Source organism: Pezoporus occidentalis, unplaced genomic scaffold (genome assembly GCF_034315485.1).
Source record: "Pezoporus occidentalis ecotype Australia unplaced genomic scaffold, CSIRO_AGI_Poc_V1 ctg198, whole genome shotgun sequence".
Taxonomy (NCBI): Eukaryota; Metazoa; Chordata; class Aves; order Psittaciformes; family Psittacidae; genus Pezoporus; species Pezoporus occidentalis.
This window is the reverse complement of record NW_026913833.1, coordinates 301256-314380: the sequence shown is the minus strand read 5'-3', so window position 1 is coordinate 314380 and position 13125 is coordinate 301256. Positions and strand designations below refer to the sequence as shown.

The window sequence follows — 13125 nt, the reverse complement described above, 5'->3', positions numbered from 1 at the left end:
ACATTTTAGACAGTCTGCATCATCTGCAGTGCTCAGGGTGCTCAGTGACAAACAGGCCCACCTTTAAGGTGAGGAATTAAGAAACATAGTCCTTTGTAGAGAAACCAAAACTAGGACCATACAATGTGCACCTTGGAAAAAATATCATACAGCCAGAAAAGAAGTGCTTCATAGCAATGTTGATTCTCTAAGAAAGCCTTTTTTGGAGTACTAGACAAGCCCACTTTTAAGACTTCCAACCTTATGTACACAGATTACCCCCTCCCATCTGTCTGACACTTCTGTTTCCCACTACACCAGTCCTCCTAAGAGGAGCTTGAGAAGAACCCAAAATACTTCAGCCACATTCTTCCAGAGAGATGCAAGACACAAAGCCAATGGCTGGCTTTGCAGTGACTATGCCCAGTAAGCAAGAAGGTGAGTCTGTAACAATATGACTGGTAGTCTGACATATAAAGCTGGTGCTTCAGAAAAATAGCTCCCTTCACTCACATTCAAGAAACTAGACAAGAAAGAAAAGGCTACTCAGATTCTACACCTAAATCTAAGCAGCACAGTAGTAGCAGATGGTACACAAGCACAGCTTTGTTTATGTTTCAAGACCTACTGTACACTTAGTGTAGCATTTGTTGATTTTAATTACTCAAAACTGAAAAGAATGACTTCAAAAACAAGAGACTTTGATATGACCATGATAAGATTTGCTAAAACAAGTTTCAAAATTTTTAGATATATTTCCTATCACAGACAGTAGCGTAGACTATGAAAACATTACACTTCTGTTTCATAAAAAGATGATTGTGCTGAATAATTCTGGTGTGGCCACAGCGCTCCGAGTTTCAGACTAGGAAAATTCACAGTTAAGTTTTAAATCCACTTCCAAATGACTGATTAGCAAAGATGCAATGAACTAAGAAGAACTAAAAGTCCCATCTACTGATAATGTTTATGGCCTTGGTAATTAAATTACCCACTCTGAAATAAATTCTGGAAAGCTGGTCATTCTGATCCCAAGATTATAGGTATTAATAACATACAGGAAAAAGGGGGAGATTATAGAAGGCAGGGCTCCAGTAATGACCACTTAAACACATGCATATGATATCTGGAAGCTCAGAAGAGAAGCACTTTAGGTCTCAAGAACATTCTTCTCCTCCTCCTTTCTGATCACAAGCCACAAACGTACTTAAAACTGTCATAAGCAAACATCAGATACTCACATTTCCATTTGGAAAGGAAGGTAATGTACTGACTGGCCAGCTCACAGGAGCTGGTGGAGCCTCCATAATTTCACACTTTGGGTCTCTTGCAACAATCATCCTAACTGAATTCCCGCAGTTTCTCAGCACTTGGGCAACTTGCTCACTGGTCATTCCTTGCACGTTGGTCCCTCCAATCTGTAAGATGTGATCTCCTGTCCGGAGCCGCCCATCCTTCAGACATAAATAAAATTGAAAAATAAAAATGTTGCCAGTTTATACATAAAATATCTTTTTCATTACAAAATTTAAGTGTGTACAGGCATCTTCATGGCCATGGGAGCAAAAAAAACACCACAAAATTGAACACAACGGCAACGTACTCAATAATTCAAGGAAGCATTTGCACTGCCACAGTAGTTAACAGCGGTAAATCAACCTTTTCAACACTGAGTAAGATACACAGGTTGAACAGCACCATTCCGAAGCGGTTACTTTTCTCACTTAGGAGAAAACAGACAGCAACAATGTTTTATAATCTCACAGTTTATGTATTGCTCTTTTATAGAATATTCCTCAACAGGTAGGGGTTAGAATACAAAACACAGCATTTTCATTGAAGACTTCTAGTTTTCCCTAATACTCCTATATGAGCCTGGCAATTCTTTTGTCATGACTAGCTCCAACGTGGGTGAGTAAATCCACTGAAGGTAACAAGACCCCACATAAACCATTTTTTACATTATAATTATGTTTCATGACCTCCATCATCATTCCTATTATAAGCAAGCATTCATAGGAACAAATCCTCAGCTGGTACTGATCAGCACCAACTTAGATGCATTCATTTATACTGCACTCACAGCAGAGTTTTGCCCAGAACTAACTCAAACTCATTTCCAAACTCACCCAATTTTAACAGGGTATGTGCTCATTATTTCACATGGTCTTAGTGACGTCTCATTCAGCTGAGAATGATGTGGCGAGTTCTTAACTTACATCCTTCATTTGTAGCCAAAACACATTATTCCTTACAGCAAAACAGGTGTTACACAGTAATTAAAAAAATACTCATTTATAAATGACAGGTTCAGAGAGTGGAAGCCAAGGAAAAGCCAACATTTTCCAGTAAAGCCCTCTGAATCTCCAGTTTTTGTTTCCATCCTATACTAGAGGAAGTACCTCTGCTACCTACCAGATCTGTATGCGTTCCAGACCCCAAACATTATAACTTGACATGACCAAATCCACATTAAAAATCCATATCTGTTTTGCTATTGTACATGTTCTACTCCTAAAATGTACCAATACTCAGCACTGAGTCTCTAAGGATTAGCAATCAAAGGTTGCAAACTGTACCTGTGCAACTTTAAAGGTATCAATAACTATAAAAACCTTGCATCAATCCTAAGTGTTTCCCTGAACTGGTCAGACAGCAAGGCAGGGATCAAACCCCTTTAAAATAAAACCCACTAAAACCAGAACATCTTCAATCTATGAAGTGAAATTTGCAAAGCAATTACTTCAATTGCTCAATCTGCCAGGCAGATTCTCTTGCCTGGCAATTCATCTGGAGAGTTTGTCTCAAATATCCCAAATTCTATAGAGGATGGTCAAATACTTTCAATACTTTTGGTATTTTCAGCCTTTGGTCAGTCTGGGGGAGAACAAATAATCCGAATGTATCTGAAGGTTGGACAACTTTTCCAAATTTCTTCATGCTCAATGTTATAAAAGCCAGAGCATGTCTGAGAAACAACTTAATTCATATCAGGTGCTGACTTTTTCCTCAATCATAGCTTCAACATTTATTTATAAAGTATATGTTGGCATTCAGACTTTGATGCTATCAGCTTCCTTTTGTTTAAGTGTATTAGTTTATTTTAAGACTGTCAAAACCAGTTAATTATACTCTACGATCAAACAAGAAGTGACATAATATAACAAATTACCCGATCTGCTAATCCCCCAGGAACAATTGTTCTTACAACTACTCCACTCGATTTTCCTCCAACAATTCCAAAGCCTAATCCTGAACCATCGTTAATCAGCTCAACGTCTTCAATGTGGCCCCAGTGAATCTGCAATTAATAGAAACAGGAGATTTTAATTTCATCTGATCTTTAATGTTTCTCACTTTCACATGGACCAGGAATGAGAATTAATCAGAGCAATTTTCTCTCCCTGCCCCACATATTGGAGATCTGTTGGATTTTGTTCAGTCAGCTTCATTTCCTTATAAATACGCAGTGGGATTTCTCATCTGTTTTTAAACATACACTTTGTCCTTTGCTTTCAGGATAACAGGATACTAGGAAAAAAAATCTTGACTAAGAAAAACCAATTTCAAGATTTTCTTGCCAAAACGAAAACTATCCTTTTACTTTTTCATAAATCAAGAGTATTACAAACAACAGAGAAAAACAGAGGCTTGCACTGGCCTAGTTTTCACTTAGCATTGCCCAGATTCTTATTTCTGTTATTTCACTTACACACTCTAAACACCACCAGTACATGCTGAATTAATAGCGCAGTACGATGTTCTGCCATACTGAATTGGAAGCATGTTTCTAAGCTACACTGTACCATGACCTTATGTTCTACAAGACAATCTGAAAATAACAAAGCTGTTAAGCAACCCAAACCCAGCCAATGTTTCTGTCAGATTAGTATCTCATAGAAACCAAAATGGAGCAAAGTAGGCAGATTTAAGTCTTCTGTGAATAAAGGATTTATTAGCATACTGAAAATCTTTGCCAAAGCCAGTTAAATATCATAAAAGTAGTTTAAAGACCCCCTGTAGAGAGATATATTTGTATTTTATTTTGTTAGTCTGTTCAGTGCAGATCTTTCAATGAAAAAGCAGTTAAAGTTTAATTCTTTAAAATTTTCAGTGCAATAAACAATATTGATTATCCACTAAAACCTTCAGATTTCACTAGCTCTGGAATAATCATGAAGGAAATAATTACTGAGAATAAGGAAAAGCACTGCTCTTAAGCAGATTTTCAACAAAACCTACTAGCATAATAAATTAAGATTCCAATACTGCAAACCGTGGATTTAGGTGTGCAGTTCAACCAAATTCAGTGAAGCCACCTGGACCATATGGTTCGAACGCAGATGGAAGTTCAGCCCTACCTTATTACATGTCCCACTGACAATCCCTCCTTGGTCAAGAAAACAAACGGGTTCACAATCAATGTAATTTGTAATTAAACAGGGATTGAGAGGTTCTTTAGAAGATACTTTTTGTTTGTTTTTAAAGCAAAGACAAGGCTTTTTGTTTTGAGAAGTTTAAGTTAAAATTGGTTGGGGTATTTCAAGCAGTGTTCAGGACAGGTTATGTTTACAGTCTTTTAAGATGTAATCAGAGCATCTTTAATTGCTGAGCACAACTAAGTTTCAGCTGGGTATACATGTAAAATGCTTTACCCAGCCTATGCTGAACAGACCCTGCTGTCAAGAATATGTTGAGCTACTACAGCTTCTGCTATCCCCAAAAAACCCAGGATCTATTTTATAACAACCTCACACAGCTTTGCAAAGGCAGCCTTATACTTATTGCATGATCAGTCTAAACGAAATGTCATCACATAGAAAATCTGATTAAAGAAAAAAAATCCCTATATGCAAAGCTTGCTAACACAAACATAACCACAAAAAAAAATATCCAGCGTAGTTCAAAATCTGATTTTGACAGTATTACAATAACTCACAGTCTCAGGTGGATTTATATCACTTAATAAGACAGCTGAAGTTCTGCTGTTCCCTTGAACTGGCTCCCTAGCCACAATCAGATGTAGGGAGCCTGTGGCTTGCTGGAGGAGGGCAATAGCGTGCTGATGGGAAATGTTCTGATCCAATGGGGTGCAATTAATGGCCAGTATGTGGTCGTTTTCCTTTAGTCTTTGATCCCTGAACAAAACATTGAAAGAAAATGTAAAATGCAGCATAGTGACTTCACAAGAGGCTTGTGTAATTTAAATAAGAATATGCAAAATACACAATTATGCAAGGTTAAATATTTATATATTTTTTAAAATCCGGCTATTAGACTGACTTCACCAACACCCAAACTACACGCAATGTATTGTGTTCCAACCTTAACGCAGTACAGACACGTGCTCAATATTTTCCTTTGCTTCTATTCAAAATTCCATTAAATTCCCTCATCTTTTCTTGATAATATTGAATTACAGGGCATGAAAAAAAATATTTTTGTAGTTACAGAATGAACTAGGAACTAGTCTTCATTAAGTTTAGCACTACATGATACTATCTCCAAGTACGCACAACTCAGGCTATGATATTGGTTTATATCATTATTTAATCTAAAGATTGTCAAGCTGCATGTTTTTATTTTACTCAGAATTTACAGTATCAAACTTCAGGCATGAAACTTCCTTTGAGCAATACACAGTTCAAGTTATACCTTGAGATAATACACAATGTCACAGTTAATTCACCCTAGTGATGAATTTAGATTTGTGACAAGAGAGAAACCATCACTCATCTCCTTTGTTAAATATTCATTCTGAGCACGAGACCAAACAGTTACTTAGACAGACACTGCCTTCAAAGCTCTGTAGGAATCCAAAAAAAAGTCTCCAGGACATCTTGCCTCAGAAGCAAAATAGGAAGCCTGCTGGGGAAATTTATAAACTCCGAAACAATATAACTGCACATCTTAACTAACGCATTTTAAACCTCCTTTTTATCATGCGACGTTGAAGATGTTTCCCAGAAATCACTTTCTTCAAGCATGAACCATATTTTAGATTCTCTCATCAAAGAAAGTGAGCAGCAGGTCATCAAATCCTAAAGTGAGATATTCACCCTCCTTTGACATCCGGATCAGTCCATCTGTCTCCACTTTGAAAGAGCCTAATATGCTTTTCTTTAAGAGTTCTCTGGTGTGTTCTCTGTGGGCCCATAGCCATTATCATTCCAACCTCTCCCCACTCTTTTTGTCATCCTGTGTTGGCACTTCCTGACATGTGTTATTTAAAAAGTGACACCAATGACTTGAAATCTAGACACATTTTCTTGAAACATAATTCCAAGCACTGCATTTGTCTCATGCCAACTCTTGTGGTTTTACAATCACATTTTATTTTTAAAGGATTGCTCTGTCTTTTGTTGTTGGGTGAAAACCCACAGACAATACAGGAAGAAACTGCCTGAAGCCTTGATTCTATGATGACATCTGTGCAGGGATCTGCCGGGAGGACTGGATCTAAATTTACACAGGAAACAAACAGTAAAACCAACTATAAATAGGGTATTGTCATAGGCACATAAATAAAGAAACAAGGAGGGGGAAAATATTTCAGGGACACAATGCATAAAAAGAATCAAATGAAGGCTAATTTTTATTTGCCTTGTATTCTTTTCTGAGTTTTCTTTTGTTTTTTTAATCAGTTCTCAAGATTCTCTCAAGTGAGTCATGATTTCTGGAAATTCCATTTATGAATGGCTTAGATATTTAAAACTCATCAGAAAATCCAATCCTCAACACACAAGGCTGTTTAGTTGAAAAGCCAAAATTCAAGATACCACCATCAAAACACCCCACCAGATAACCCAGAAAAACATGTGAGTCTGATAGAGTTTTCAGTGTGAAAGTCATGACTTTTCCCTTCATGGAAACGCTGCAATTTTCCAATACAATTATAAAGATCTCACCTGTCAGCTATGCTTCCTGGCTGGACTTCCTTGACAAAGATACCAACTTCTCCCAAGCTGTGATTTTTAAGGGCAACCACGCTAAATCCAAGACCTCCAACAGAAGGCTTTTCAATCTTTATTGATTCTATTTGCCTCCCCTAATAAAAGAGAAAAATATATACTAATTTTTAACGCAATACAATGAGCTAATTTAAGATTTATGAACACCCAGAGAATTATTCGCCTCCTAAGACTAAACAAAGGCAAAATACTGAATATGTTATTTCTATAAAAGCTCCTCCATTTATTATTTTTAATATAGCAAAGTATTGGATATGTGAGTACTCTGAGGTTCTGAAACCTCAGGGAATTTAAGAGCTGCTTTCACACTTCATTCACATTATGAGATGAATTCCAAACTGGATGAAAACTATGAACGAAGCGCTGTCTAGAGCAATATATTTGGGATTTCTGGAAACGCTGCATAGCTAAACTAAATGACTTGTCTTTTGGCTCCCCTTGTGTTTAATGCTGATTTTTAGGTGTGTGTTCAAAAGATTTCGGCTTTTAAATAAAGAACTTAATTTCCTTCCCCTCCCTGCAACTTCACACTAAATGCTACAAAGAGCTGGCTTTTGTGAAAAGCTGCTTGCTTTTCAGTTCTAATAGAAGATTTCTGTGGGTGTTTACTGGGAAATATTACTTAGATAATGCACTGCCATCACAGCTGGTTTATCTAAAATAATGTGCAGTCCTCACTGCTAAATCTTTTATCTGATGAGTTAATGACACAGTAATGAGAAGAGTTCTGCTCAAAATATTACAGCTACATTAAGGTAGGCAATTAGCAACAGTTACTTACTATAGCAAGGCCTGAGTAACCAATTACATTAATGGTTCAAAGTAACACAGAACAATACATTTGTGGTATAAATGCCAATCCCACATGGGTGGTGTCTGCACCTGTACAACTTCCATAAGCATCTGGTACATGCTACATCACGTTAATGATATCAGCATCTGCCTGGCAAAGTTCAGACGCACTAAATGAAGAGTTAAATAAAATATTACACGCCAGGTCTTTTAATCATTTGCACTGTCCATATATTAACCAAGTTGGGACATTTCCAATTTAAAATGTGCTTGATAAAAGAAGTCTCTCCATCAAAATAAGTTTAAGCAGAAAATGTCCATTTTCAATTAAGTGTCATCAAGCACCCAAAACATTTTCTGGCAACTGGGGTTTCTTACCTACATTAGTGCCTTTGGTACAAAGGCAAAAAAAAACATGGAAAAAAAAAAAACAATAACAAACCCAAACACCAAACCACTGCATGACCTTTCACAGGGCAAAGTTATCCTCAGCACTTCTACTCTCTGACTGCCTAGGAGGCACCACACTCCCAGATACACAGCAAAAAAACATATTTGAAAATGTATTACAAAAGCCTGGAAGAAGAAAAACTTTTGACTTTCAAGGAAAATAAGTTTGGTTCACTAAACCTGAAAGCCTTACCTTTGCCATCTGTTGGATGATTTGGTTAAATTCATTAACTCCCAGGTTTGGAGTGAAGGTAGACGCTTTGGGTTCAAGTGAACTGCATGGTGTATACCCGCTCCCAGCAGCAATTGATTTGTCAGCAAAGACTAGCAGCCCTCTCTTGGTAAAATCAAAATCTACAGAACGGTCAGGAGGCATATAATTGAGCTGTTGAAAATTAACAAAGACGTAGAAAAACTATTAAGAGATTCTTACATATATTATTTTGTGTGAAGACTGCCAAAGAAGAAAGCATACATATGCTCGTAGATGCCTATTAACACAAACATACTCACCTGTATAAATAAGGCAATGTTAATATATAAGCTATAACCAAGCTACCAAGTTTAAACTGTTTTTCAGAAGGAAAGTTCCCTGAATGTTTCAGCTGTGTTTCTAGTCCACTCATTTTCTCTATTTCTGTCATGATGCTTCCTTGCCTGGCCCATTATTCTCTTTTCACCCTAATATTCCAGAAACACCACGTGCAAAAAGCACCAAACATTAAAGAATCACTCAAGTGCTGCTGAAACTGTCAGGCAAACCTAGACAGATTTGGCACAAGAATCCATTTTTTTTTTAAGAGCCACTTAGTCACTCTGGAGCCAAAGGCCTGCTCTCTATTATCTCATTCCCAGAGAGAGCCTGGGGTACAAACTACCCACCCTTGGCCATGCTATTATTGCTAAAACTTGCAGTTCAATTTCCAGTCTGACAGATAATGAAGAAATGAAGAAATATTCCCAGTGCAACATAGGAAACCGAAAAGTCCCATTCTGAATGGGACTGCTCTAGGATTCTGTCAGACACAGAATCCTAGAATGGTTTGGACTGGATGGGACCTTAAAATTCATCTAGTTCCAGCCCCCTGCCATTGGCAGGGACACCTTCCACTAGAGCAGGTTGCTCCAAGCCCCATCCAAGCTGGCCTTGAACACTGCACCGAGGATGGGACATATATATTTAAAAACATGCTTTAAAAGAATTTAAAGAAAACTTACATTTTCTAGATATGATAATTCTGGACATTCTGAATATAAAATCTATTATGCCACTGTCACAAAGTATGATCTTTGATAAATGATCTTAGCGCAGTAGCAGCAGAGACAGGGACTGCTGCTGCTTAAGACATGCCAAGTTAGTCCCTGTTTTTAAGTTTGCATGCCTGACTCTGCTAACTGCATGGTGAGACCTGTTCCTGCAGAGGTGTCACTGATGCCCATGTCCACAAAATCTAAGGGTCAGTTAGCATTATAAACCAATTCACACAAGGCCCTTTCACTGCTGAAGCCAAGTCATTTAAAGCTAGCTTGGGTACACCTGCATCAGAGCTTGGCAAATCTTCAGGAGTGGTTTCCTAGGTTTTTTTTTCCCAAAGCAGGTTAAGCATTCTTGTACAAGTCAGCAGGAACTAAGTGATGATGTTTTTTAAGGAGAAAAGATGCTGCCAGTTAGCTGATAAACAGTATTTAACTTCTGTGAAAAACAAAGGATCCCAGTTCCAACTGTGTTCAGAACCCAAAACACTAGAGCTGATGTTTTTTGCAGATGCTTTTTTCCAGCTGACGTGGTTCTCAACGCCTGCCTCTTCTGCATCCCTTTCAAAGCATGTTGTCCTATGACCTGTTTGTGGCAATATAACTTCTCTTTTGAGTAGTGGCTCTGTAGATACTAACTTGACCAAATCAAAAAGCCCAACATTCACTCACACCAAGTCACAGCTGATTAATGAGAGTGCCCTCATTAACACCCACCTACATACTCTGTTTTGCATTCCAATTTCACCATAGTTATCATCCCACCAACAACTGTCATTTTACACTCACCTGCTCCTTCAGCTGCTTGATGGATTGCTGGAGAGTCAGGATCTGGTTAAACAAAGGGCTCCTGAGTGTGTTATGTAGAAGAGTCAGGTTTTCAGCATGTTGGGAATCTCTCTTCTCATGCAGTTTTGCTTGCAGACGATCAAGGATCTGCAGCACCTGCTGTTTGTCTGCACCACAAAGCAATACATGTTAGGAATGAAGCTTCATTCCTCACTGGGTAACAAGAGTAATCACTTTCAGGCTACATACCTGCAGCAGGATTTTCAGGCATGGTGAAGGGTATTTTTAGAATTGCTCAGGATAACCTAGATAAGGTTTAAAAAGAAATCAAATGAATAGATTACATACACAAGCAGAATGTTAACAGATACACAGTCAACAAATTCAGTAATGAAATACTAAGCTAACTATAACAAGTTTAAGAAAAGTACTACTATGCCTGTGGTTTACAGCAAGTATTCAACAAAGCTCTCGATATAGTTGTGCTGCAGCCTCAGCACATCCCCAAATCCATCCTTGTCCTGTGTGTTTTCCTTCCATACCCTGGGAGGAATATGAACAACTCTTTCAAATATGAGTAAAAATGCATGTTATAAAAACCTGGTTTCGGTTATAAAAATCAGGTTATTATCCACAAAAACTAAAACACAGCTGTGTTCAACCAAATAATTTTGAATATGGACATTAAAGTTGTGATCTTTCAAATACACATACAGTTAAAATCTTTTTTTTTTAAAAAGAGACTTTCCACCCCATTAATTATTGTAGACAGTATTCTTATCACGACAGCTAAGCCCTGCTGCATGGCAACATAGGAGAAACCTTGCATCTCCATATAAAACAATGAAGTTCCCTCCACTCACAAGACAACATAGTATTGAGGCCCCAAATTGGCCAAATCAACCTCTATTCCAACAAATTCCTAAGGGAGTTCAATTCTAATCACAGCCCTGGTGCTGCGCAGGTGAAAGAAGCCTATTCCCTTCTGTTACAGAAGCTTGCCTTTCTCTTTCCTATGCGCATGACAAGCTTTTAAGGAACAGAATATCCTTTATCACGCTCCTCCACAGTGCCAAACGGAACAGGTCCCCAGCTGGGGCTGAGGCCTAGATGGCAGTATGAAAACAACAGGCTTGCAATTAGCAGCGATGATAAATTTGTACCCTTACTTGCATGTTATTACGCTGATGTGGAGCCTGTCATTCTGAAACCCATCAAGGCATTTAGACCAAAACACATAAGAAACAAGATTTCTGCCCTTGGTACAAGCTCCTCTGAAAGAAGCCAGCCATTTCATAGCACAATTCATTTTAACTCTACCCAGCATATAACTTTGTAATTTTAGAATAATGTATTTGGAATTATTTTGGAACATAAATAGCCACATATATATATCTCAGCATACACATATATAGCTCAGTATTTACTTTTTAATCTTGCAATTCAAGTGTAGAAAGGGTCATATGCATCTGAATGTGACACCAGGATAAGCAAAGCCCCAGGGGTCTCTCCCAGCAGGTTCCCTGATCTTTCAGCTCTGCCCCTGATGCTGTCGGTGATCACACTGAAAACATCTTGAGCTCTGGGAGGACACTTATATTTAATGAAATATTAATTATGCAGGTGAAAAGCTTCTCCTAAAGATTCAGATTAAGTTGATTTACCTAATTTAAACAACAAAACAAACCAGCAGAGGTTTGTCACAGAGCACAATTGCAGATTTATGCACCTTTACTGTATCTGAGCAGCTTTGGCTCCTGGAGGGATTCCTGCAGCACTTGGTGGGTTTGCATGCTTTCCACCCAAGGCCAAGCAAAATGAATCACTTTGTGAGACTATTAACAGATTTAGGAGGTCATTTTAAATCAAACTCACAGCAAGAGTTGAAGCAGCAAACCCATAGAACCCCTGACAGATTTTCAGGAACGCATCTGAACTTTTGTGAGAGCTGTAGCTTTATTTTCTTTTCCATTTGAAATAAAACACTTCTAAGAGCACAGGAGCCTTTGATTCTATGCTGAGACCTGATTCTGAAGAACAGATGAAAACACCATTTCCTTACACACTCCCGAGTCTTCATCTAAACCAAAAAGGCAAAACTTAACCTCTTTGACTAAAAATGCTGCATGAATCTTAACAAAACAGGACAAAGAATATGGAAATTTGTTCTTTCTTCCCAGTTTAACTTCCCTTCCATTCACTTCCCTCATATGAGGTTTTTCTACCTCATATAAGCAGTTAAAAGAGGGGAAAAGAGAAAGCCCTAAAGCAAGCAAAACAGTACCAGAAAGGGATGCAAAGTAACTCCTGTGAGGAAAAGTGGCTTGAAGCACCTTTAAACCAGCAGCAGGGCAAAGAAAAGATGAAACCCAGAAAAGAAATCCAGCATGGCAGTAAATAATGATGACTTGACAGCACCATGCCCATCTAATAGCTGAAGCCAAGAGGCTGGTCCAGCTCTCCAGCCTTCTTTCATGTATTTTGTTCTTCCCTTTCCATCTGCGCTTGCACTCATTCATCTGATCCCATAGTGGGCTGGAATAGGGAGCTAAACACGCAGGACAAACCCTTCACGTTTTGGTAGGGTAAGCTTTCAGCCCAGCTGGCTCTCAAGTGCCAGCACTGGCACACAGGAGGGTGTTGAGAAGTGCCAGGGCAGCAGGACCACACCTTGAAGCAGCAGCTGAGCTGCACTGGCAAACTGCATGCCGAGAAACAGCCTGCGTCATTCAAACCAGCCTCAAAGCGCCGCACTGACAGTCCCCAAGATTAATCTGTTTTTCCATTACAGCGGGGGTAACAAGAGCAATTATGGCAATGGACACAGCTCCAAGAAAGAAACATTTAGGCAGAAAAACACAGGTAAGAGATCTAGGCTCCATCTAGTCCC

At 38.5% G+C, this 13125-nt stretch overlaps 1 protein-coding gene across 4 annotated transcripts in view; it reads right to left on the bottom strand.

Annotated features, from left to right (window-relative positions):
- The window catches only part of PATJ (PATJ crumbs cell polarity complex component), a 154354-nt gene that overhangs the window by 138229 nt on the left and 3000 nt on the right, over positions 1 to 13125 (bottom strand). For 2 of the 4 annotated variants that reach the window (XM_062617518.1, XM_062617514.1), the window contains exons 2-8: positions 10485 to 10540; positions 10236 to 10402; positions 8386 to 8577; positions 6888 to 7027; positions 4919 to 5117; positions 3152 to 3280; positions 1221 to 1433 (exon numbers count right to left, since the gene is read on the bottom strand). In XM_062617518.1, coding sequence (XP_062473502.1) covers positions 1221 to 1433; positions 3152 to 3280; positions 4919 to 5117; positions 6888 to 7027; positions 8386 to 8577; positions 10236 to 10402; positions 10485 to 10506 — 1062 coding nt within the window. In that variant the 5' untranslated portion in view covers positions 10507 to 10540. Of the gene's footprint in view, positions 1 to 1220; positions 1434 to 3151; positions 3281 to 4918; positions 5118 to 6887; positions 7028 to 8385; positions 8578 to 10235; positions 10403 to 10484; positions 10558 to 13125 lie in introns of those variants that run through there. The other 2 variants (XM_062617515.1, XM_062617519.1) reach the window with 2 other exon arrangements.